A 24706-nucleotide genomic window follows, 5' to 3' on the forward strand; every position below is an offset into this window, starting at 1 on the left:
TAGTTTTACTTGTGTTTAGAGTGACACTTATATGCCCTATAAAAACAGTATGAGTGTTAAAGAGAGCTCACCAACAGTGTTGCCAGGTCTGCTTAATATAAACGACTTTGGGCTTGTATTTCTTGTAAATGTTGGTATTTATGGGTTGCTGATTTATTTATTTTTCCTTCTTTTTTTTCTTCTAAAGTGCTTGTTTGGGATTGTTGTTGTCCGTTGTGGAAACCAGAGGTTCTCAAACATTTTCACATCAAGGACACCCTACATTTATAATGCTTGTTCCTGCAGACTCTCATCTGAGAGTATTTTGTGCCCAGGAATGGCACTAGGTGTCACATGGACGGACCGCATCAGAAATGTGGACCTCTATGGGGACCTACCACGCGTCACGGACAAAGTCAGAGAGAGAAGGATGAGGCTGGCAGGGCACTGCGTCAGGCACCCAGAACTAGAGGCAAGTAAATTGACCCTATGGGAGCCAACCCAGGGCAAAGCCAGGAGGGGAAAGAAGAGTACCACCTAATGTAGACATGCTGCGGTGCGACAGCTTGGCTGACAACACTGCAGAACCTGATGTTGGATAGGAATTTGTGGAGGGCAGCGATCCAGGAATCCCGAGTTGGTGTTGGCTAGACCTCATTCTCAAAGCAAGAAGAAGTGCCCGGGACCCCTTGCTCAAAAGTCATCAGCGCTTGAGACTAAATAATAACTATATTTGTTTCCATTTCCTGAAAAGTATAACTGTTCTGGACTTACAGTGATGATGTGTTTTATTGCATTCAAGTGAAGATAATTTGCAGATTTGTGTTCCTGTTCCAAAACGGTTTAATTGTGTTTTATGGTTTAACAATAACAGTGGTATAACATTACAATTCAACAATACCGGATGCCTGCTTCTGCATGTTGACGTGAACAATGAACAGCAATGAGTGAGAGAGAATTATCAACCTATCAGATAACAGCAAGTTCTATCTTACACATTATTAATACACATTACATTGGTACGGTGAACGGTGGAGAGAGAGAGAAAATGTGTGTGTGTGTGTGTGTGTGTGTGTGTGTATGCCTGCTTGCGTGCGTGTGTGTCACATGTGTGTGCGTGAGTGAGTATGTGTGTGTGTGTGTGTGTGTGTGTGTGTGTGTGTGTGTGTGTGTGTGTGTGTGTGCGTGCGTGCATGGGTGCGTGCGTGTGTCACGTGTGTGTGTGTGTGTGTGTGTGTGTGTGTATGTGTGTGTGTGTGTGTCATGTGTGTGTGTGTGTGAGAAACAATATAGAATAGCTATATGAAAACATGAGTTATATACAGTATGTCAATGAATACATGATATCTCTCAAATACAAAACGTAACTACATTCTCATACTTATGCATAATGTGCCCAGCACAGAACAAAGACAACAATGTACATTATTTGCTTAAAAGTTATGCTTTTCCTCTGTTTCCCCCTCATCGATAGCCACAATGTCTAACATGTGATAAATGTGTGAGCTGAGAGTAGCAGAAGGTAGGGATGCTACGACCTAACAGAGTAAGACAAACGGCTATAAGACCAAGAGAGGAGGTTCCAGGGTTCAAGGCTCATTCATAGTCTGGATTTTCGGTGTTGAGGTGACCACTGCTCCGGTGGTGAGGTGACCACTGCTCCGGTGGTGAGGTGACCACCGCTTCGGTGTTGAGGTGACCACCTCTCCGGTGGTGAGGTGACCACCGGAGCTGAAATAACGCTGAGCGGTGGTGAGTAAAAACAGAGAGAAGGGCTGGGGCGGTGGCGGTGGTTTGCTCTTCACCGCGGCTCAGTGACGTCATGTTGTAGTTCGGTGGTCACCTCACCACCGAAAACCCAGACTATGAATAACGCCTTTAGGGTGGAACGTGGAAGTGTGCTTGAAATAAAGCCAACATGACTTCATACAGAGCAGAGCAATGGGGGGAGAGAGAGAGAGAGAGAGAGAGAGAGAGAGAGAGAGAGAGAGAGAGAGAGAGAGAGAGAGAGAGAGAGAGAGAGACAACGGAAGTCCCGTAGTTCGTAGACCTCATAGTCATGTTACATTCATTCAGAATTCAGATGTGTTAACTGTTCCTAAAAAAAACAAACAAACAATTATGTTTCTAATATCAGTGGCACTCAAACAAAGACGGTTTCCGTATCTGCTCGAGACCTTCGAGGTGAATTCTCCATATGCAGACCGTGGTCATCTTACCATAGAAGTGTGTATAAGTGTTACCTATAGGTGCAACATCCAATGGCAGCCCATTCATCCAAACAGAAAAGTCTCATCAGAAATCTGATTGTATTAAACGTCGTCAAACTCACCAACATTGCAGCTGTACGGAAAGCTTGGAATTATTCTCTTTCTATCCTCAAAGTGTTTGTTTCATAAAAATCCACTGTATACATGTTATGAGCTACATTGTGTCCTTGCAAGTGCTGAACCTGGAGTGTGGGAGTGCTCGTTAGATATCACTCAACAGCCCTGTGTGTTTACCACCTGTTTTGAATTAGCACATAATGCAGGAGGCAGCAGGACGTTGCTTTACTGAAAACGAGTGCTTCCAAACTCTGATGGAAACATGGCCGTGGTCTGCAAACGGTCAATATGATCCCAGTCTAACTGTGCTGGTATAGTGTTTGCTGAACCCATGTTTGGTGGGAACCCCGGCCTTTTGGTGTTATTATGTTATGCTTTAGCTATTGAAAAATAGCAGATCTATAGACCGATTCCGTACCAGTTTCATGGTCGCAGCCTACGTATTTCCTGTAGGCGGACTCGACGTAGCTGCGGGGGTAAAACCCTCACCAGGCGCACCTCTTCCACTACAGTGAACGGCAGAGTGACTGATGTTAGTTTGCCTCAAACTTTACTCCTTTACCTGCTTTTTTACTAACACTAACATTACAAAGATGCCCAGAACATCGAGATGAACCTGTGTAGTTTAACATAAAAATAAAATAAAAACGGAATGTCTAATATCCACCGCGATGGCTGAGACCAGAGCCATTGAGTAATGGTTGAGACAAAGCAGTGAAGAATCCTGCAAGATACATAATTTCAGTCTTACCCAATACCCAATCTTACTGTTTTATGAACACAAGGCTGCTGTATTTTATACCTCATACTAAGCATTTAAAGTATGAGGTATAAAGTACAGCAGCCTTGTGTTAATAAAACAGAAATATTTGGTATTGGGTAAGACTGGCGTTATGTATCTTTCACCATCTTTCACCATTGCTCAATGGCTCTGGTCTCCGTCTCCGCGGTGGATATTAGACATTCCGTTTTTATTTTATTTTTATGTTGCCACTACTGTTGGAGCAGCCATAAACTACACAGGTTCATCTCGATGTTCTGGGCATCTTTGTAATGTTAGTGTTAGTAAAAAAGCAGGTAAAGGAGTAAAGTTTGAGGCAAACTAACATCAGTCACTCTGCCGTTCACTGTAGTGGAAGAGGTGCGCCTGGTGAGGGTTTTACCCCCGCAGCTATGTCGAGTCCGCCTACAGGAAATACGTAGGCTGCGACCATGAGACCGGTACGGAATCGGGTGGCGCGCTACGAGCTTGTAGATCTGCTATTTTTGAAAAGTCTTCAGGATGCAGAAGACATTTTTAGAATCTGATCTCAGGTCAAAATGGCTTAACTTCTAGGACGTTGTTTTAGGGAGCCACCGTCGCTGTAGAAATAAGAAAAATGATGAATTGTCGCCACACACTCACTGTGATGAAGATATTATCATATCCCACACACTCTCTCTTTACCTCACTGTGATGAAGATATTATCATATCCCCACACACTCTCTCTTTACCTCACTGTGATGAAGATATTATCATATCCCACACACTCTCTCTTTACCTCACTGTGATGAAGATATTATCATATCCCCACACTCTCTTTACCTCACTGTGATGAAGATATTATCATATACACACACTCTCTCTTTACCTCACTGTGATGAAGATATTATCATATCCCCACACACTCTCTCTTTACCTCACTGTGATGAAGATATTATCATATCCCCACACACTCTCTCTTTACCTCACTGTGATGAAGATATTATCATATCCCCACACTCTCTCTTTACCTCACTGTGATGAAGATATTATCATATCCCCACACACTCTCTCTTTACCTCACTGTGATGAAGATATTATCATATCCCCACACACTCTCTCTTTACCTCACTGTGATGAAGATATTATCATATCCCCACACACTCTCTCTTTACCTCACTGTGATGAAGATATTATCATATCCCCACACACTCTCTCTTTACCTCACTGTGATGAAGATATTATCATATCCCCACACACTCTCTCTTTACCTCACTGTGATGAAGATATTATCATATCCCCACACTCTCTCTTTACCTCACTGTGATGAAGATATTATCATATCCCCACACACTCTCTCTTTACCTCACTGTGATGAAGATATTATCATATCCACACACTCTCTCTTTACCTCACTGTGATGAAGATATTATCATATCCACACACTCTCTCTTTACCTCACTGTGATGAAGATATTATCATATCCACACACTCTCTCTTTACCTCACTGTGATGAAGATATTATCATATCCCCACACTCTCTCTTTACCTCACTGTGATGAAGATATTATCATATCCCCACACACTCTCTCTTTACCTCACTGTGATGAAGATATTATCATATCCCCACACACTCTCTCTTTACCTCACTGTGATGAAGATATTATCATATCCCCACACACTCTCTCTTTACCTCACTGTGATGAAGATATTATCATATCCACACACTCTCTCTTTACCTCACTGTGATGAAGATATTATCATATCCACACACTCTCTCTTTACCTCACTGTGATGAAGATATTATCATATCCCCACACACTCTCTCTTTACCTCACTGTGATGAAGATATTATCATATCCCCACACACTCTCTCTTTACCTCACTGTGATGAAGATATTATCATATCCCCACACACTCTCTCTTTACCTCACTGTGATGAAGATATTATCATATCCACACACACTCTCTCTTTACTTTTTTTTTTTTTCCTGCACAAATGTACCTGTGCATGCAATGCATTATGGCCTGGGTTTCTGCAGTGCATTTACTACCAGCTAAGCTAAGCCTGCCAATTGTATTTATTTTACACCTGTTTTAATACTAATGTATTGTTCTGGTATTGAGTGAGAAGAGATTTTGTAACTTTTGTACTGGTTCAAATTTGTGCAAGCTAAATAAATGTTCTTACTTTTGGATTTAATTACCTTTGTGTGTTTAAATCATTCAGTTGATAAAACCTTTACAATTATACAAGCTTTTTACTAAATGTACTCTGCTTTCATGCCAGAAGACTGGAGTAGATCATGCTAAAATTCAATTTAATTGTTTTTAATAAAAATAAAAAAACTGCTTTAGAATCGGGAAAAAAACTTTTTGAATCGAGAATCGGAAAAATCGAAAAGATCGTTTTTGAATCGAATCGTCACCCCAAGAATCGGAATCGAATCGTGGGACACCTAAAGATTCCAAGGTTCATATACGCATGTACACATGAGCGTACAAATGTAAACCAAAATGAACCTGTAATATCCACTTTGTTACGTTTGTACATTGCTGAATTTACAAATGGAGGATTTCATTTTTTTTCTTTTACTGACAGTTCAGTTCAACTGGCAACACATTATGTAATGGTGTATATCGTATGTCGTTCCCAACATTCAGAATAAAGGCATTGGGAAATAATAGGATATGAATAAATGTCTGATTACAAATCCCACTGGTTGAATATTATCCTGGAATATCCCCACGGCGTTGTTCTGGCCAGACGACGCGGAGCCTCCGAGGCTGAGCGGAGGATAACGGAATGGTTCCCATACTCATTCATGTCAAAGACCCCCAAAATGACCTTCATTAGCCCGTGGACCCCCCCCCCCCCCCCCCCCCGCCCCCATTGAAAATATATGCCAGTGACCCTTGGGCAGCGGTGGCCGAACGGTTTGCGGAGCGGTCTTGATATCGGAAGGTCGCTAGTTCGTATCCCCGGACCGGCACGTTAAAATTACTACCGCTGAAGTGCCCTTGGACAAGGCCCTTGTAAACAAGTTCTTGAGCTTAGTCCAGTTACCCTGGGTAAACATGGTAACTTTCTTTCTTTCTTAACCCCCATAAGAGAAGCTGTTTACGGCTCTAGCAGTGATTTTCAAACCTTTTTCATTCCAAGGACCCCCAGTTTGACATGCATTAGGCTACGACGGACCTCCATTTAACGGCATTTCTATCTCTGGGACCCCCACTTTATATTGTAAAATCAATGTTAATTTAACCCTGAGAGGAACCAAAATGAACGGAGGTGGTTCCCAAAACCAAAATGAGTGGTTTGGGAACCACTTCCTCTAATGGCTCTCCGTTATCCGTTCCATTTGTACACAGAGTTACAGACCCATAAGGGTCCATTTGGTTCCATTTGTACACTCTCAGAGTTACAGACCCATAAGGGTCCATTTGGTTCCAAACTATCATTTAGCTGGGGACCCCCTGGAACTCCCTCAAGGACCCATAGGGGTCCCCGGACCCCACTTTGGGAAGTGGTTCTCAAACATGTTCAATGAACCTCAGTTTGATATGTGATTGGCCACACGTGGACCACCATTTGAAGATATTTTGTGACTCTTATGAGGAGATGTGTAACAGATCTACAAGCTCATGAACGCATCTGCAATTTTCAAAATCAAATTTTGCTGCATATAAAGCAAACATTTTTAACTCAAATATTTGCTTTAACTCAAATATTGGTCCCTGCAGGAACAAAATATTTTGAGATGGGTGTCGGCGGCCAATTACATACATACAGACAGTATACTTTTGGGGGTCCTTGACATGAAAAATAGTTTGAGAACTACTGATACAGCATAGCATTATATATATATATATATATATATATATATATATATATATATATATATATATATATGTTTTCCAGGAAACTGTTGGGATTTAAAAGACATTCGTATAAAACACGGCCGACTCACGTGACGTGACGAGGGGGAAATGGATTGGTTGAAAAATGGAGTTTTCTTTAGTCTCTGGATGGGAAACCCTTTTGGTGTTTTAACTAAGCATTATGTCATGCTTTAGCTATTGAAAAATAGAAGATCTACAAGCTCATAGCGCGCCACCGAGTGGCGTGCTGCGAGCTTGTAGATCTGCTATTTTCTTTAAATCGTAAAAAAATGCGGCACAAATCTTTGAATATATATTCTTTCAGAGCAAACGTTTTTTTTCTTTTTTTACTAAATGGGTTAAGCTTTTTTGCCGAGGCCGCTTTTAAGAGAGGGGGGGCTCTTCCGGTTCAAGGCGGTGTCCTGGTCCGGGTGGGGGGGGTGGTGGGGGGCCTCGTACAGCTGTTTGAGGCTCAGTGTGTTCTGGTCCTTATTGGTGCTGGTTCTGGTGTCGTCCCGCTTGGCCTGGCGCAGCAGGCGCTTCATGGTCTTGACGCGGTCGCGGAGGTGGCCGTTGGACTTCTCCAGAGAACGCACCTTCTCCGACAGCGTCTTCACCTTCTCCTCCTCCTCGAAAAGAGCCTTCTGAATGCTGGAGCACAGCAGCTGGAGAGACACAGGACTGACGTTAAACTCATTCACAGCAGCTGGAGAGACACAGGACTGACGTTAAACTCATTCACAGCAGCTGGAGAGACACAGGACTGACGTTAAACTGGAGCACAGCAGCTGGAGAGACACAGGACTGACGTTAAACTCATTTACAGCAGCTGGAAGGACACAGGACTGACGTTAAACTCATTCACTTGCCAAAAAATATCTTTAACATCTATTGAATTCAGTATACAACCGTTTATGCAGATTTGTCCTTGACTGCCCATATTTGACCCACCACTGTACCTTGTACGACAATCTCAACTTAATTACCATCTCCCACCTCAAGAAGACAGCAGCACTGGCTGCAGTTCATCTTTAAATGTATTCATTGAAACAGCTTATGATACCATATACACTTCTACACATCAACTTAGACATTGCTCACAGGTTTACTTCAATATACCCACATCAGTTGGCAAAAAATCATTTATGTTCAAAGCTCCTTGTGACTGGAACAATCTACCTGTCCATATTCGTTTAATAACATCTTTTCATTTGTTTAAAACTGTGCTGTCCTCTCATCTGGAGACTAATCATCACTGTAGCAGATCCATGATGCAATGATCCATGTGTTATGTCTACGTTATGTCCATTTATGTGAAATGTTGTTTTGTTGCAGTGTTTGTTTTGTTGTTGTTTGTTTCTTGTTTATCTAGGAATTGTATTGTTTTGTCTTGTTTTGTTTTGTCTGGTTGAATTGTTTGCAAAAAGTGTCTTTATGTATGAAGTGTATTTAGTGAATTGTGGAGCCCCTTGAAAACGAGATGGTTCATCTCAAGGGATTGTTCCTAATAAAGAAATTTCAGACATTTGCCGTCTGAACTCCAGCAGATCAGATTGTTCTTAAAATCCATTTATCTCGGATTCTGTTTTCAGATTGCGTTTTTGATCAAAACAGGCTTTATTCACGGCTCATAACTAAATCGTTGATGATTTCGGTAACAAAATGTATGTTTATTTGTGGTGCAACCACTCCCTTACGGAGCTATGTGTGTGAGTGTGTGTGGGTGGGTGGATGGGCGGCTGGCTGGGTGATACATACATGGTTGATTTTCACCACCTGTGCGCAACCTAACACACATTAACTGTATATATGATGCTTTCGGATGTGCCAGTACAGTGCAGTACAGTAGAGTACATTAGAGGGTACAGTAGAGGGACCGGCACACGGTCATTTCTCAACCGTTTCGGACGCGGGGCGGCATGCCGGAACCGGGCCGGCACCTGTGTGTCTAGAACTCAAGTTGGAAACATTAACCGTTCTGTTTATCTTGTATTGTAGGCTGTGTGTGTGTTTGGCCCTCTTGGCCAGTTCCCTCTTGTAAAAAAGATTTTTATATATTTTCATTCAAATAAAAAGGACCAGACCCGGTGGTCTGGCATATTTAGTCCACTAACAACAACTTACCATAATACCTGGCATTACTGCCAACCATTTCCCCAAGAATTAAATGTTGTTGTTTTTTTACACATCGGAAGAAGGCCAAGCCATCTACAGCAGGGTTTTACGTATGTCTGCCGGTCTCCTCAAAAGTAGACCAATCACAGAAAAATGATGCCAACACAAACCAGAATCACCACTGACACCACATTCCATCCATAACCGCTTATCCGTAGTCGGGTCGCGGGGGGCAACAGTTCGACCATAAGAGCTCCAGACTTCCCTCGTCAGAGCAACATTAGTAACTTCATTCTGGGGGATCCCGAGGCCACTGACACCACATCATGCCTGGTAATTGAACCACTGAGTGAGCTTGTAGATCGGCTTGAATATATTTAGCTGGGGTTCAAGCTGCCCTAGTGAAGCGGGTTAAAGCATAGATGCCTTTCATGAGGAAGGTTGTGGGTTCGAACCCTGCCCTGGGGTCGACATCAGGGGATGGTTGTGGGTTTGAACCCTGCCCTATGGGGTCGACATCAGGGGAAGGTTGTGGGTTTGAACCCTGCCCCTATGGGGTCGACATCAGGGGATGGTTGTGGGTTTGAACCCTGCCCTATGGGGTCGACATCAGGGGAAGGTTGTGGGTTTGAACCCTGCCCTATGGGGTCGACATCAGGGGAAGGTTGTGGGTTCGAACCCTGCCCCTATGGGGTCGACATCAGGGGAAGGTTGTGGGTTTGAACCCTGCCCTATGGGGTCGACATCAGGGGAAGGTTGTGGGTTTGAACCCTGCCCTATGGGGTCGACATCAGGGGAAGGTTGTGGGTTCGAACCCTGCCCCTATGGGGTCGATATCAGGGGAAGGTTGTGGGTTCGAACCCTGCCCCTATGGGGTCGACATCAGGGGAAGGTTGTGGGTTCGAACCCTGCCCCTATGGGGTCGACATCAGGGGAAGGTTGTGGGTTCGAACCCTGCCCCTATGGGGTCGACATCAGGGGATGGTTGTGGGTTCGAACCCTGCCCTATGGGGTCGACATCAGGGGAAGGTTGTGGGTTCGAACCCTGCCCCTATGGGGTCGACATCAGGGGAAGGTTGTGGGTTCGAACCCTGCCCCTATGGGGTCGACATCAGGGGATGGTTGTGGGTTCGAACCCTGCCCTATGGGGTCGACATCAGGGGAAGGTTGTGGGTTCGAACCCTGCCCCTATGGGGTCGACATCAGGGGAAGGTTGTGGGTTCGAACCCTGCCCCTATGGGGTCGACATCAGGGGATGGTTGTGGGTTCGAACCCTGCCCCTATGGGGTCGACATCAGGGGAAGGTTGTGGGTTCGAACCCTGGCCTATGGGGTCGATGTCAGCAAGGGGGCATGCAAGGTCACAACGGGTTCCTTAATGCTAAATCAAAGTCCCCTGAGGAAGCCTGTCGGAACCGGAGTCTACGAACGTGAAACATATACTTTCTTCAACAACTTCTCTTATTAGTTACACCACGTTCGGATGTACTGTAACTGTACTCTGTACGAGTGAGAAACCACAAGTGAGAAACCAGAACAAGTGAGAAAAAACCCGGAACGCGGGCGCCAGTTTTTCCATACATGTACTTAACCCATTTTGGGGCGGGAACCCCTTTTGGTGTTAGCATTGTGTTATGCTTTAGCTATTGAAAAATAGCAGATCTACAAGCTTGCGCGCTATGAGCTTGTAGGTCTGCTATTTTTGAAAGATCATGAAAATGTGGCTCAAATCTTTGAATGTATATTCGTTCAGAGTGAACGTTATTAACTCAAATCTTTGCTTCTGGAGGGGTTCCTGGAACAACATATTTTCAGATGGGGGTCGGCGGCCAAATACATATCATGTTTGTGGGTCCTTGACATGAAATATTGAGCACCACTGATACAGAAACATGAGGTTTTTCAGAAAAAGACGTCAGGCCAAAATGGGTTAATAGTCAATTTACAACCACCGGTGTTTTGTGGACTACTGGTATTTTCCGGACCGGGAGAGAAAAGGCAGAGTACATCCGCTCAGCAGTGGGCAGTGGCAAGACATGGACCGGATTATATACTATAGCTTCGACACAATTGTTAGCGAGTGTGTGTCGCAGGTGGGTTCAATCAAACGGTCCCTTTTCGTTTCCTTTAGGAGGATTTCGCTGCATAGCGGCGTAAAGGCATGCAGGGTATAATTTCCGCAGCGTCTAGGAGGAGAAACGTAATTTTTCCAGAGAAACCGGATGTCTTTGTGGGGATTTGAAAACAACACATCCTCGATTGAGTCTGTCATTCGCAGGCAGGAAAAGACACGGCAGTGCACTCAGCCTGCCCCAAATGAAGAAGAAAACAATCTGAAAAACCTCATGTTTCTATATCAGTGGTTCTCAATATTTCATGTCAAGAACCCCAAAAATTATATGTAATATGCCTCCCCATCTGAAAATATGTTGTTCCAGGGACCCCCCTCCCCAGAAGCAAAGATTTGAGTTAAAATGTTCACTCTGTAATAATATATATTATTCAAAGATTTGAGGCACATTTTCACGTGGAACATGACTTTCCTACAACTAAAAAAAATGCAAAAACTGGGAGAACGGAGAGAGAACGCCGCTGGAATTCTATTCGGTCGGGCCGAGCAGTGCCAACACCGGCATGTCTCACTGCATGGTCCATTCAGCTGGCCCGTCTCACTGCGTGGTCCATTCAGCGGGCCCGTCTCACTGCGTGGTCCATTCAGAAGGCCCGTCTCACTGCGTGGTCCATTCAGAAGGCCCGTCTCACTGTGTGGTCCATTCAGCTAGCCCGTCTCACTGCGTGGTCCATTCAGCTGGCCCGTCTCACTGCATGGTCCATTCAGAAGGCCCGTCTCACTGCGTGGTCCATTCAGCTAGCCCGTCTCACTGCATGGTCCATTCAGCTGGCCCGTCTCACTGCGTGGTCCATTCAGCTGGCCCGTCTCACTGCGTGGTCCATTCAGAAGGCCCGTCTCACTGCATGGTCCATTCAGCTGGCCCGTCTCACTGCGTGGTCCATTCAGAAGGCCCGTCTCACTGCATGGTCCATTCAGCTGGCCCGTCTCACTGCGTGGTCCATTCAGCTGGCCCGTCTCACTGCGTGGTCCATTCAGCTGGCCCGTCTCACTGCGTGGTCCATTCAGCTGGCCCGTCTCACTGCGTGGTCCATTCAGAAGGCCCGTCTCACTGCATGGTCCATTCAGCTGGCCCGTCTCACTGCATGGTCCATTCAGCTGGCCCGTCTCACTACATGGTCCATTCAGAAGGCCCGTCTCACTGCATGGTCCATTCAGCTGGCCCGTCTCACTGCGTGGTCCATTCAGCTGGCCCGTCTCACTGCGTGGTCCATTCAGAAGGCCCGTCTCACTGCGTGGTCCATTCAGAAGGCCCGTCTCACTGCGTGGTCCATTCAGAAGGCCCGTCTCACTGCATGGTCCATTCAGAAGGCCCGTCTCACTGCGTGGTCCATTCAGCTGGCCCGTCTCACTGCGTGGTCCATTCAGAAGGCCCGTCTCACTGCATGGTCCATTCAGAAGGCCCGTCTCACTGCGTGGTCCATTCAGCTGGCCCGTCTCACTGCGTGGTCCATTCAGAAGGCCCGTCTCACTGCATGGTCCATTCAGAAGGCCCGTCTCACTGCGTGGTCCATTCAGCGGGCCCGTCTCACTGCGTGGTCCATTCAGCTAGCCCGTCTCACTGCGTGGTCCATTCAGAAGGCCCGTCTCACTGCGTGGTCCATTCAGAAGGCCCGTCTCACTGCGTGGTCCATTCAGAAGGCCCGTCTCACTGCGTGGTCCATTCAGCTAGCCCGTCTCACTGCATGGTCCATTCAGCTAGCCCGTCTCACTGCAGGGTCCATTCAGCTGGCCCGTCTCACTGCAGGGTCCATTCAACTAGCCCGTCTCACTGCGTGGTCCATTCAGCTAGCCCGTCTCACTGCATGGTCCATTCAGAAGGCCCGTCTCACTGCGTGGTCCATTCAGCTGGCCCGTCTCACTGCATGGTCCATTCAGAAGGCCCGTCTCACTGCGTGGTCCATTCAGCTGGCCCGTCTCACTGCATGGTCCATTCAGAAGGCCCGTCTCACTGCATGGTCCATTCAGCTAGCCCGTCTCACTGCATGGTCCATTCAGCTGGCCCGTCTCACTGCATGGTCCATTCAGAAGGCCCGTCTCACTGCGTGGTCCATTCAGCTGGCCCGTCTCACTGCATGGTCCATTCAGAAGGCCCGTCTCACTGCATGGTCCATTCAGCTGGCCCGTCTCACTGCGTGGTCCATTCAGCTGGCCCGTCTCACTGCGTGGTCCATTCAGCTGGCCCATCTCACTGCGTGGTCCATTCAGCTAGCCCGTCTCACTGCGTGGTCCATTCAGCTGGCCCGTCTCACTGCAGGGTCCATTCAGCTGGCCCGTCTCACTGCAGGGTCCATTCAGCTGGCCCGTCTCACTGCGTGGTCCATTCAGAAGGCCCGTCTCACAGCGTGGTCCATTCAGCTGGCCCGTCTCACTGCGTGGTCCATTCAGCAGGCCCGTCTCACTGCGTGGTCCATTCAGCTAGCCCGTCTCACTGCGTGGTCCATTCAGAAGGCCCGTCTCACTGCGTGGTCCATTCAGAAGGCCCGTCTCACTGCGTGGTCCATTCAGAAGGCCCGTCTCACTGCGTGGTCCATTCAGAAGGCCCGTCTCACTGCGTGGTCCATTCAGAAGGCCCGTCTCACTGCGTGGTCCATTCAGAAGGCCCGTCTCACTGCGTGGTCCATTCAGAAGGCCCGTCTCACTGCGTGGTCCATTCAGCAGGCCCGTCTCACTGCGTGGTCCATTCAGAAGGCCCGTCTCACTGCGTGGTCCATTCAGCAGGCCCGTCTCACTGCGTGGTCCATTCAGCTGGCCCGTCTCACTGCGTGGGTCCATTCAGCAGGCCCGTCTCACTGCGTGGTCCATTCAGAAGGCCCGTCTCACTGCGTGGTCCATTCAGCTGGCCCGTCTCACTGCGTGGTCCATTCAGCTGGCCCGTCTCACTGCGTGGTCCATTCAGAAGGCCCGTCTCACTGCGTGGTCCATTCAGCTAGCCCGTCTCACTGCGTGGTCCATTCAACTAGCCCGTCTCACTGCATGGTCCATTCAGCAGGCCCGTCTCACTGCATGGTCCATTCAGAAGGCCCGTCTCACTGCATGGTCCATTCAGCTAGCCCGTCTCACTGCGTGGTCCATTCAGAAGGCCCGTCTCACTGCGTGGTCCATTCAGCTAGCCCGTCTCACTGCGTGGTCCATTCAGAAGGCCCGTCTCACTGCATGGTCCATTCAGAAGGCCCGTCTCACTGCATGGTCCATTCAGCAGGCCCGTCTCACTGCGTGGTCCATTCAGAAGGCCCGTCTCACTGCGTGGTCCATTCAGCTAGCCCGTCTCACTGCGTGGTCCATTCAGAAGGCCCGTCTCACTGCATGGTCCATTCAGCAGGCCCGTCTCACTGCGTGGTCCATTCAGAAGGCCCGTCTCACTGCGTGGTCCATTCAGCTAGCCCGTCTCACTGCGTGGTCCATTCAGAAGGCCCGTCTCACTGCGTGGTCCATTCAGCTAGCCCGTCTCACTGCGTGGTCCATTCAGCTAGCCCGTCTCACTGCAGGGTCCATTGTTTCAGAACCAGTTAGCCACAACAGAGCTGTACGAGGAGTTAGGGAAGCCGAGAAGGCCAGGCGGAAATATATAAAACGTGTAATTAATTCACAGCGTACTGTACTGTAGCCATGAATGGGGATGTATTGCATTCTCCGCGGTCTTGCTAAACAGCCTTGTAAAATAATATTTAAGGCACAATCAAGTGTGAAATGGACAAAATAATCCCTGTGCTTTTACAGGTCAGTGGCCGGGGACCACCAGTGGTCCTTGAGGGGGTTCCAGGTGGTCCGGGGACCACCAGTGGTCCTTGAGGGGGTTCCAGGTGGTCCGGGGACCACCAGTGGTCCCTGAGGGGGTTCCAGGTGGTCCGGGGACCACCAGTGGTCCTTGAGGGGGTCCCTGAGGGGGTTCCAGGTGGTCCGGGGACCACCAGTGGTCCTTGAGGGGGTTCCAGGTGGTCCGGGGACCACCAGTGGTCCTTGAGCTAAATGATGGAGAGGTAGTTGGAAACCAAATTAACCCTTATTAGATATTTAACTCATGGAAAAATAAACCAAATGTCCACTTGGTTTCATTCTACACTCTCAAGAGTTAAATTACTGTATACACAATTAGGATGTATAGAGGAATTGTTGTTCTGATCGTTTGCCTGTTATCTCTCCTAATGGCACCAACATCAATACAGCATGTGGACATCATTTGGGCTCAGGAGGTAGAGCAGGTCGTCCAATGATCCATAGGTTGGCGGTTCGAATCCCGGCTCCTCCTCCTGTCGACATGTCGAAGTGTCCTTGGGCAAAGACACTGAACCCTACATTGCCTCCAATGAGTTGGTCGGTGTGAGCTCGCCACCGTCGGTGTGTGAATGTGGGAAGTGAGGACGCTGGCGTCGACTGTTCGCCGCTGCACCTCCCAATGTATGAATGAATGAACCATGCATTGTAAAGCGCTTTGAGCACTATAAAAAATGCAATTCATTACAATATTCTTTAGTTTTGGGTCTGAGAGGTTAAATGTCATCTGCTTCCGTGGCTCAAATGCAGAATAAATAATGGGCCTTGATATGAAAGGGGTTGAAAAACCACTGCTTTGGGTTAATGTTGATCCAGTATTGATCCAGTATTGATCCAGTATTGATCCAGTATTGATCCTGTATTGATCCTGTATTGATCCAGTATTGATCCTGTATTGATCCAGTATTGATCCCCCTAGTACTCTACCTTCACATTCAGTAGATCCTGTGATCGTTTGTGGCCAGTTTAATGTACTTCCTATGCTGCAAGCATATTTGCCCTTCGGGGACACTACATTAACTTGAACCTTGAACCTTGAGATGTAATTTCCTGGGGTCTAGTAGGACTATAGTAAATAATAAATAAATAAATAAATCGCTATAAAATTGTGTAAAAAAACAAACATAAATTTAGCCCCATGCCCCCGCCCGCCCTGTAAAGGTTGTCCTTTATTAAAGTAGAGATATTGAGCTAAAACAAACAGTAAAAAAGATTACCACTCATCTTTTAGGCTATACTTTCTCTAATAACACCCTAAAACATGAACTGTACGTGGTTGAAAAGTTGTCCTTTATTAAAGAAGAGATAATATTGAGCTAACACAAAACCTGGGCTGTATAAAGCAACAAAGGAAAAGGTATTCAGCGTCCTTCATGCGTTGGTAAAACACGGCACTGTGAAACCCATCATGACTTTATCTAAACAATCTGACTCTCCCCAAAGTGAAAGATTTGCCCCAGATGCTCGCGCCTGTCACCCGGCCGGAGTGTGGATTTCCTCCGCGGTTCCTAACCCATTCTGGGCGGGAACCCCCTTTTGGGGGTTTAACCTATTAGACCCCAGTTAAAAACATTAACTTTGAAAGAATATATGTTCAAAGATTTGCGCCACATTTTTTACGATTTTTCAAAAATGGCAGACCTACAAGCTCATAGCGCGCCACTCAGTGGCGCGCTACGAGCTTGTAGATCTGCAATTTTTCAATAGCTGAATTATAACATAAGGTTTAAAACACCAAAAGGGGTTCCTGCCAAAAATGGGTTAATGCATTATGTTATACTTTAGCTATTGAAAAAATAGCAGATCTACAAGCTCATAGCGCGGCACTCGGTGCCGCGCTACGAGCTTGTAGATCTGCTATTTTTTTGAAAAATCATCAAAATGTGGTGCAAATCTTTGAATGTATATTCTTTCAGAGCGAACGTTTTAAACTCAAATCTTTGTTTCTGGGGGTGTCCCTGGAACTACGGTACATATTTTCTAATGGGAGTCGGCGGCCAATTACATATAATCTTTGGGGTCCTTGACATGAAATATTGAGCACCACTGATGCACCACATGAGGTATTTCAGAAAAACTGTCAGGATTTAGAAGACATGTTAAAAACATGAGGTATTTCAGAAAAACTGTCAGGATTCAGAAGAGATAAATGTCGACGTCAGGCCTGAATGGGTTAAAGCCCAGAGTTTTGCTTACATTATGTGTGCGGGCGTCACGCGCCAAAGAATACCCGATCTGCACGTATATACGGCTCACAATGCTCTGCACCGCGGCGTGTTCTATAGAGCTTGTAGATCGCCTATTTCCGGTTACAGAGCATAAAGCAGGCATAATGCTTCCACATCTAGCCCATTTTGGGAGGGAACCCTTTTTGGTGTTAGCATCTGTGTTATGCTGTAGCTATTGAAAAATAGCAGATCTACAAGCTCATAGCGCGCCACCGAGTGGCGCGCTACGAGCTTGTAGGTCTGCTATTTTTGAAAAAAATCGAAGAACGACTGACATAAGAAACATAGCTTTTTCAGAAGGCTGTCAGGATGTAGAAGACTTTTAGAATCTGATTTCAGGTCAGAATGGGCTAGACCTAAGAGTGAAACATCGATGTATAAATTCCCTACCAACCCGAGAACCGCATGCAGCCCAGAGGGCTTTGGAGGAAATGTATAAAAAAATATAAAAGAAGAAAAAGTGCTGCTTGGATTCTATCCCACATCTCTGGTTAGTACATTACTTTCTTTTGCAGTAACATTAGCCACACATTTTCCCATGTGTTCTTACTTATAATATCCTGGGGACTTGTTTTTTCTCTCTTTCTCTGGATGGTTGGTGTGTGTAATGCTACAGCTATATGATACAGCATTATATCTCCCCCAAACTTAAAAAAAAGCATCCATTCCCTCGGAATAAGAGGGATTCTCAAGTTATACTAGCGAAAGGAAAAAAAGTTTGGTAGAGAGAGGTAGAGAGTGTGTGAGAGAGAGAGAGAGAGAGAGAGAGAGAGGTATAGATTTCACACAAACTGTGCACCATATTTGGTTCTTATCTCTGCATGTGCCGTGGCTCTCTCTCTCTCTCTGTTACACTAAGCCTCTGTGTGGACAAATAGTTGGGTTAATGACCCTTGAAGAGAAGTCTGGAGGTCTGGAGCCCAAAACCTGCCCCATGCTGCAGCAGACCGGCCTGTTCTGGAGGTCTGGAGCCCAAAACCTGCCCCATGCTGCAGCAGACCGGCCTGTTCTGGAGGTCTGGAGCCCAAAACCTGCCCCATGCTGCAGCAGACCGGCCTGTTCTGGAGGTCTGGAGCCCAAAACCTGCCCCATGCTGCAGCAGACCGGCCTGTTCTGGAGGTCTGGAGCCCAAATCCTGCCCCATGCTGCAGCAGACCGGCCTGTTCTGGAGGTCTGGAGCCCAAATCCTGCCCCATGCTGCAGCAGACCGGCCTGTTCTGGAGGTCTGGAGCCCAAAACCTGCCCCATGCTGCAGCAGACCGGCCTGTTCTGGAGGTCTGGAGCCCAAAACCTGCCCCATGCTGCAGCAGACCGGCCTGTTCTGGAGGTCTGGAGCCCAAAACCTGCCCCATGCTGCAGCAGACCGGCCTGTTCTGGAGGTCTGGAGCCCAAAACCTGCCCCATGCTGCAGCAGACCGGCCTGTTCTGGAGGTCTGGAGCCCAAATCCTGCCCCATGCTGCAGCAGACCGGCCTGTTCGGGAGGTCTGGAGCCCAAATCCTGCCCCATGCTGCAGCAGACCGGCCTGTTCTGGAGGTCTGGAGCCCAAAACCTGCCCCATGCTGCAGCAGACCGGCCTGTTCTGGAGGTCTGGAGCCCAAAACCTGCCCCATGCTGCAGCAGACCGGCCTGTTCTGGAGGTCTGGAGCCCAAAACCTGCCCCATGCTGCAGCAGACCGGCCTGTTCTGGAGGTCTGGAGCCCAAATACTGCCCCATGCTGCAGCAGACCGGCCTGTTCTGGAGGTCTGGAGCCCAAATCCTGCCCCATGCTGCAGCAGACCGGCCTGTTCTGGAGGTCTGGAGCCCAAATCCTGCCCCATGCTGCAGCAGACCAGCCTGTTCTGGAGGTCTGGAGCCCAAATCCTGCCCCATGCTGCAGCAGACCGGCCTGTTCTGGGGGTCTGGAGCCCAAAACCTGCCCCATGCTGCAGCAGACCGGCCTGTTCTGGAGGTCTGGAGCCCAAATCCTGCCCCATGCTGCAGCAGACCGGCCTGTTCTGGAGGTCTGGAGCCCAAATCCTGCCCCATGCTGCAGCAGACCGGCCTGTTCGGGAGGTCTGGAGCCCAAATCCTGCCCCATGCTGCAGCAGACCGGCCTGTTCTGGAGGTCTGGAGCCCAAAACCTGCCCCATGCTGCAGCAGACCGGCCTGTTCTGGAGGTCTGGAGCCCAAATCCTGCCCCATGCTGCAGCAGACCGGCCTGTTCTGGAGGTCTGGAGCCCAAATCCTGCCCCATGCTGCAGCAGACCGGCCTGTTCTGGAGGTCTGGAGCCCAAAACCTGCCCCATGCTGCAGCAGACCGGCCTGTTCGGGAGGTCTGGAGCCCAAATCCTGCCCCATGCTGCAGCAGACCGGCCTGTTCTGGAGGTCTGGAGCCCAAATCCTGCCCCATGCTGCAGCAGACCGGCCTGTTCTGGAGGTCTGGAGCCCAAATCCTGCCCCATGCTGCAGCAGACCGGCCTGTTCTGGAGGTCTGGAGCCCAAATCCTGCCCCATGCTGCAGCAGACCGGCCTGTTCTGGAGGTCTGGAGCCCAAATCCTGCCCCATGCTGCAGCAGACCGGCCTGTTCTGGAGGTCTGGAGCCCAAATCCTGCCCCATGCTGCAGCAGACCGGCCTGTTCTGGAGGTCTGGAGCCCAAAACCTGCCCCATGCTGCAGCAGACCGGCCTGTTCGGGACGTCTCAATACAGTGAGTGAAGTGAACCAGGGACGTGTTGTTACAAAGGGCAAGAAAATAGCCGATCTACAAGCTCTCAACGCGTCGCGCTGCGACGCATTGAGAGCTTGTAGATCGGCTGGCTATACTGGAGATGCAACGATGACATGGATTTCTTAACCCATTTAGGCCTGACGTCGAAATTTTAAAGAAAAACCTCATGTTTCTATATCAGTGGTTCTCAATATTTCATGTCAAGGACCCCCAAAATTATATGTAATTAGCCGCCGACCTCCATCTGAAAATATGTTGTTCCAGGGAACCCCAGAAGCAAAGATTTGAGTTAAAAACTGAAACTATATATATTCAAAGATTTGAGGCACATTTTCACGATTTTTCAAACATAGCAGACCTAGAAGCTCGTATGAGCTTGTAGATCTGCTATTTTTCAATAGCTAAAGCATAGCATAATGCTAACACCAAAAGGGGTTCCCGCCCAAAATCGGTTAAGTTAATTATTTTCAACGCAAAATGCTGCGTTCAAAGATCAGGAGAGTTCCCGGGGGGCATGGAAAGGAGAGGAGGGCATTTGCATTTCTTTCACCATAGTAAACGCTGCATTCGTGGTCTGGAGAGGGCAGTTGTTTTACAGACGGATACTAAAAGGGCAGGGACTGAAGCCCCACTTTGATGTCTATGTGTGCACGTGCCTGGCAGGGAATTGAGAAGCACTCCGGGGGGAGAGAGACTATAGGACTAAACCGTGCCACATGCTCTGCTCTCTGTCATGAGGTCATTCTGAACATGACCCGCATGTATAAGCCATACAGGGCTTAACTCTGGCCTTGACCTTGACCTTTGACAGATTCTGAAATAAATAACAGGGATGGGATGTGGGTGTAGCCCTGAGTCCTGACTTTGATCCAAATTTGAATGTATACAACAGTCCAAATATACAAAACAAAGTGAGGGGCGCCCAGATTTTTGGGGGCATGTTGATTGTTGATGCATGTCCGTAAAAAATGAAAAATGGAATAAATGTATTACAAGATGTATTTTATACCAGTGGGATGATGTCTTATTGTCATTTACTAGCCCAAAACAAACATTAAAGTCCCTAGACTTCGCTGGCAAAACAATTACATCAAAACTGACCTATGAACACACATTACAAGTCCATAGACTTGGCGGGACACGTGAAGTCATTTGGGAAAGCCATGCATTGGAGGGGGTATAGTAGCCTGGTTAATAAACCAGACCCAATCAGCCGTTGGCAAAAATAAATTGCCTGCCGGCGGATTACGGTCTTGAGAGGCTCAATTGTACGCCCATTTCCTACACCAGAGAAATGGGGCTGCCAATCGGGACACGGTATGCAATATGGGCGGGCTTTGGTACAGTGACTTTCAACGCTTGAGACCTTTGACAGACAGTAGCTCTGACCAATTGCGTCAAGGAGAAAATGTTTCAACCCGCCCCCTGGAAATGAAATCCAAGCTGAGCCTCCCCAGACTAATATCCCGCGGTCCGTGCGATATTAGTCTGGTTTATTAACCAGGCTAGGGGTATAGCGCCTATTGTAGGTCTGCTATTTTCACTGGTTTGGGTCCCACGGGCAAAACATCTCATTTCTAATTTCTCTGCACGGGCTGAAAAAAAAGGTTTGGGAACCACGTCGATCCAGTCTGGTCTAGTCCAGTCTAGTCCAGTCCAGAGCTTATTCTACTTCCAAATTGTCAAATCAACAAACGATCCCAACGCAACATACGGCATTATCCAAAACTTAAAAAAACGTCTTCTAAATCCTGTCAGTTTTCTGAAATACCTCACGTTTCTGTATCAGTGGTGCTCAATATTTCATGTCAAGGACCCCCAAAAATATATAGTAATTGGCCGCCGACCCCCCCCCCCCCCCCCCCCCCCATCTGAAAACATGTTGTTCCAGGGACCCCTCCCCAGAAGCAAAGATTTGAGTTATAAAAACGTTCGCTCTGGAAGAATATAATATTCAAAGATTTGCACCGACATGTTCACGACTTTCAAAAAATAGCAGACCTACAAGCTCATAGCGCGCCACCGAGTGGCGCGCTATGAGCTTGTAGATCTGCTATTTTTCAATAGCTAAAGTATAACGTAAAGCTTAAAAACACCAAAAGGGGTTAAAAGCCAGATACTAGCTGTACGTAAACGTGATGAACGACTTTGATCACTCCTAATGAGTGAGTCTATCACGCCTCCGGGCCGGGCGAAATGCAAACTCCATAGAAACCCAACCAAAACATTACATCCAGACATTACATCTCTCTCTCTCTCTCTCTCTCTCTCTCTCTCTCTCTCTCTCTCTCTCTCTCTCCCTCCCTCTCTCTCTCTCTCTCTCCCCGGTTTTGTGCAAGACTCTGCATTTCCCTCCCTATCTTCAAGGAGCTTTCTTGTTGAGTGGAAACAGATGGGGGTGTCTCGGCACAGAATATAGCCTCGCGCATTAGGGACAAATGAAGTCTGACTGGGGTTAATTGACAGCCCTATAACCACAACAGTATGCTCCATGGAGGAGCGACAATTACCCTCCGCGAGGCTCCTTCAAGGTCCGTCCGACTGCCGAGAAACGACAGCCAGGCTATTTATAATCCGTCTTCCTATAAATGACAGCGTTATTATTTATTATGACCAGTCTGTCTGTCTGTGTAGGCTTTGGAGGAGTTCATGGGAGCTGCAGGGCTTTGTCTCTCATGGTCACTCTGGTCACTGTCACTCATTTGGTTTCACGGAAACGTTCGCTGGAAACCGAGTTTGAAGTGTTAACCCGTTTAGGCCTGACCTATTGTTTCTGTATCAGTAAGTAAAGTAAGTAGGCCCATAGGGCAGGAGCCTATCTCCTGTTTCTGTAGCGTGAGGCAGCTTGATGTACAAGTACACCCCCTGGACATGATGTACAAGTACACCCCCTGGACATGACGCTATAGTATGTCACAGGGACTTACCCCCCAATCCAACCCTTGATGCTGAGTGTCAAGCAGGAAGGCACTGGGTCCCATTTTTACAGTCTTTGGTATGACCCGGCTGGGGATCGAACCCCCGACCTCCCAGTCTCAGGGCGGACACTCTAACCACAAGGACACTGGGTTGGTTCTGTATCAGTGGTGCTCAATATTCAAGGACCCCAATAGTCAAGGACCCCCAAAAATTTTATGCAATTGGCCGCCGACCCACAATCTGAAAATATGTTGTTCCAGGAACCCCCTCAGAAGCAATGATTTGAGTAAAAAAAAAAAACGTTCGCTCTGAAATAATATATATATTCAAAGATTTTCGCCAACATTTTCACGATTTTTCAAAAAATAGCAGACCTACACAAGCTCGTAGAGCGGCACTCGGTGCCGCTCTACGAGCTTGTATAGATCTGCTATTTTTCAATAAAAATAACCCCACCAAAGGGGGTTCCCGCCCAGAATGAGTTAAATCCTTACACTGGCTACACCACGAGACAGAAAAGAGAAATAAAAGAATGGAAAACTAAACTATTTCTAATCCATCTTTTATTCGTGGTTTATATTATATATATTAGAACTGGATGTTCTGGGTGTGTGTGATGCTGATGATGGCATGACGGGGGGGGCTCTCCCTCCTCCCCCCGGTGTGTGTAGGAAACGCTTCATGGTGTGTGTGTGTGTGTGTGTGTGTGTGTGTGTGTGTGTGTGTGTGTGTATGTGTGTGTGTGTGTGCGTAGAAAACGCTCCATGTGGGGATATGGCGAGATCAGTTTCTCCGCCAGCGGGGCCGTTGAGCGCGGTGCGCGGCTAGCGGGCGGCGGTGCCAACGAAAACAAACGTGTTTTGTGTCAAGACAAAAAAGAGCCCTAATCATCAGGATGATGTAAGTATAGCAGGCATGCACGGTGGATTAGTGCACGGACCGTGCACGTAGGGTACACACATGCACGGTGGATTAGTGCACGGACCGTGCACGTAGGGTACACACATGCACGGTGGATTAGTGCACGGACCGTGCACGTAGGGTACACACATGCACGGTGGATTAGTGCACGGACCGTGCACGCCGAGAGCTCTCTGATTACGGCGCTGACCTATGAGAGCAGCTCATTAAGACATTCTGGGCGGGAACCCCTTTTGGTGTTTTAAGCATTTTGTTATACTTTAGCTATTGAAAAATAGCAGATCTACAAGCTCATAGCGCGGCACCAAGTGCTGCGCTACGAGCTTGTAGATCTGCTATTTTTTGGAACAATCGTGAAATCTTTGAATATATATACATTTCTTTCACTGCAAACTTTAAAAAAAATTAGCCCACGATTTTGTAACCCATTCTTTCACCCAGTGTCAATTTTCTAATGTAATCCTGGGCGCAACACTTCCTCTGCCAACCTGGGGGGGAGGGGGGGCAGTGGACTGACCTCATGCCACCTTCTATGCATGAGGAGTCCAAGCTGCTATACGGCGAACGTTTTTAACTAAAATATTTGCTTCTGGGATTATAGGGTCCCTCCCTGCAACAACATCATTTTCTTTCAGTTGGGGGTCCCAAATACATATATCTTTTGGGGGTTCTTGACATGAAGACGTTGGAGAACCGAACTGACATAGAAACATGGTCGGGATATGGAGCGTTCAATAGTGTTGAATGTTTCAGAATCAGGTCCTGAAGGTCTGAAAGGGTTAATGAGAACGTGAACCACTCTTTGGTTCCCTTTGCCATAACAAATCCATGCTTTTTATGAACAGTCAGCAAATGACTGGAAACAGAGAGAGAGGGAGGGGGGGGGGGGGGGAGGGAGGGGGGGGTGAATTAGTGCAGAGACTTGGATCATGTTCTTTGTATTCTGTCAAAGGGAAGAGAGGGGGGGTTATGGTGGG

General features: G+C 47.7%; 1 protein-coding gene across 1 annotated transcript in view; it reads right to left on the reverse strand.

Annotated features, from left to right (window-relative positions):
* Nucleotides 1-7221: 7221 nt before the first annotated feature.
* The window catches only part of ccdc3b (coiled-coil domain containing 3b), a 43649-nt gene continuing 26164 nt past the window's right edge, over nucleotides 7222-24706 (reverse strand). The window contains exon 3 of the mRNA XM_083772342.1: nucleotides 7222-7596. Coding sequence (XP_083628468.1) covers nucleotides 7291-7596 — 306 coding nt within the window. The 3' untranslated portion in view covers nucleotides 7222-7290. The remainder of the gene's footprint in view (nucleotides 7597-24706) is intronic.

This window comes from Protomyctophum parallelum, assembly GCF_964188405.1.
Source record: "Protomyctophum parallelum genome assembly, chromosome: 8".
NCBI lineage: Eukaryota > Metazoa > Chordata > Actinopteri > Myctophiformes > Myctophidae > Protomyctophum > Protomyctophum parallelum.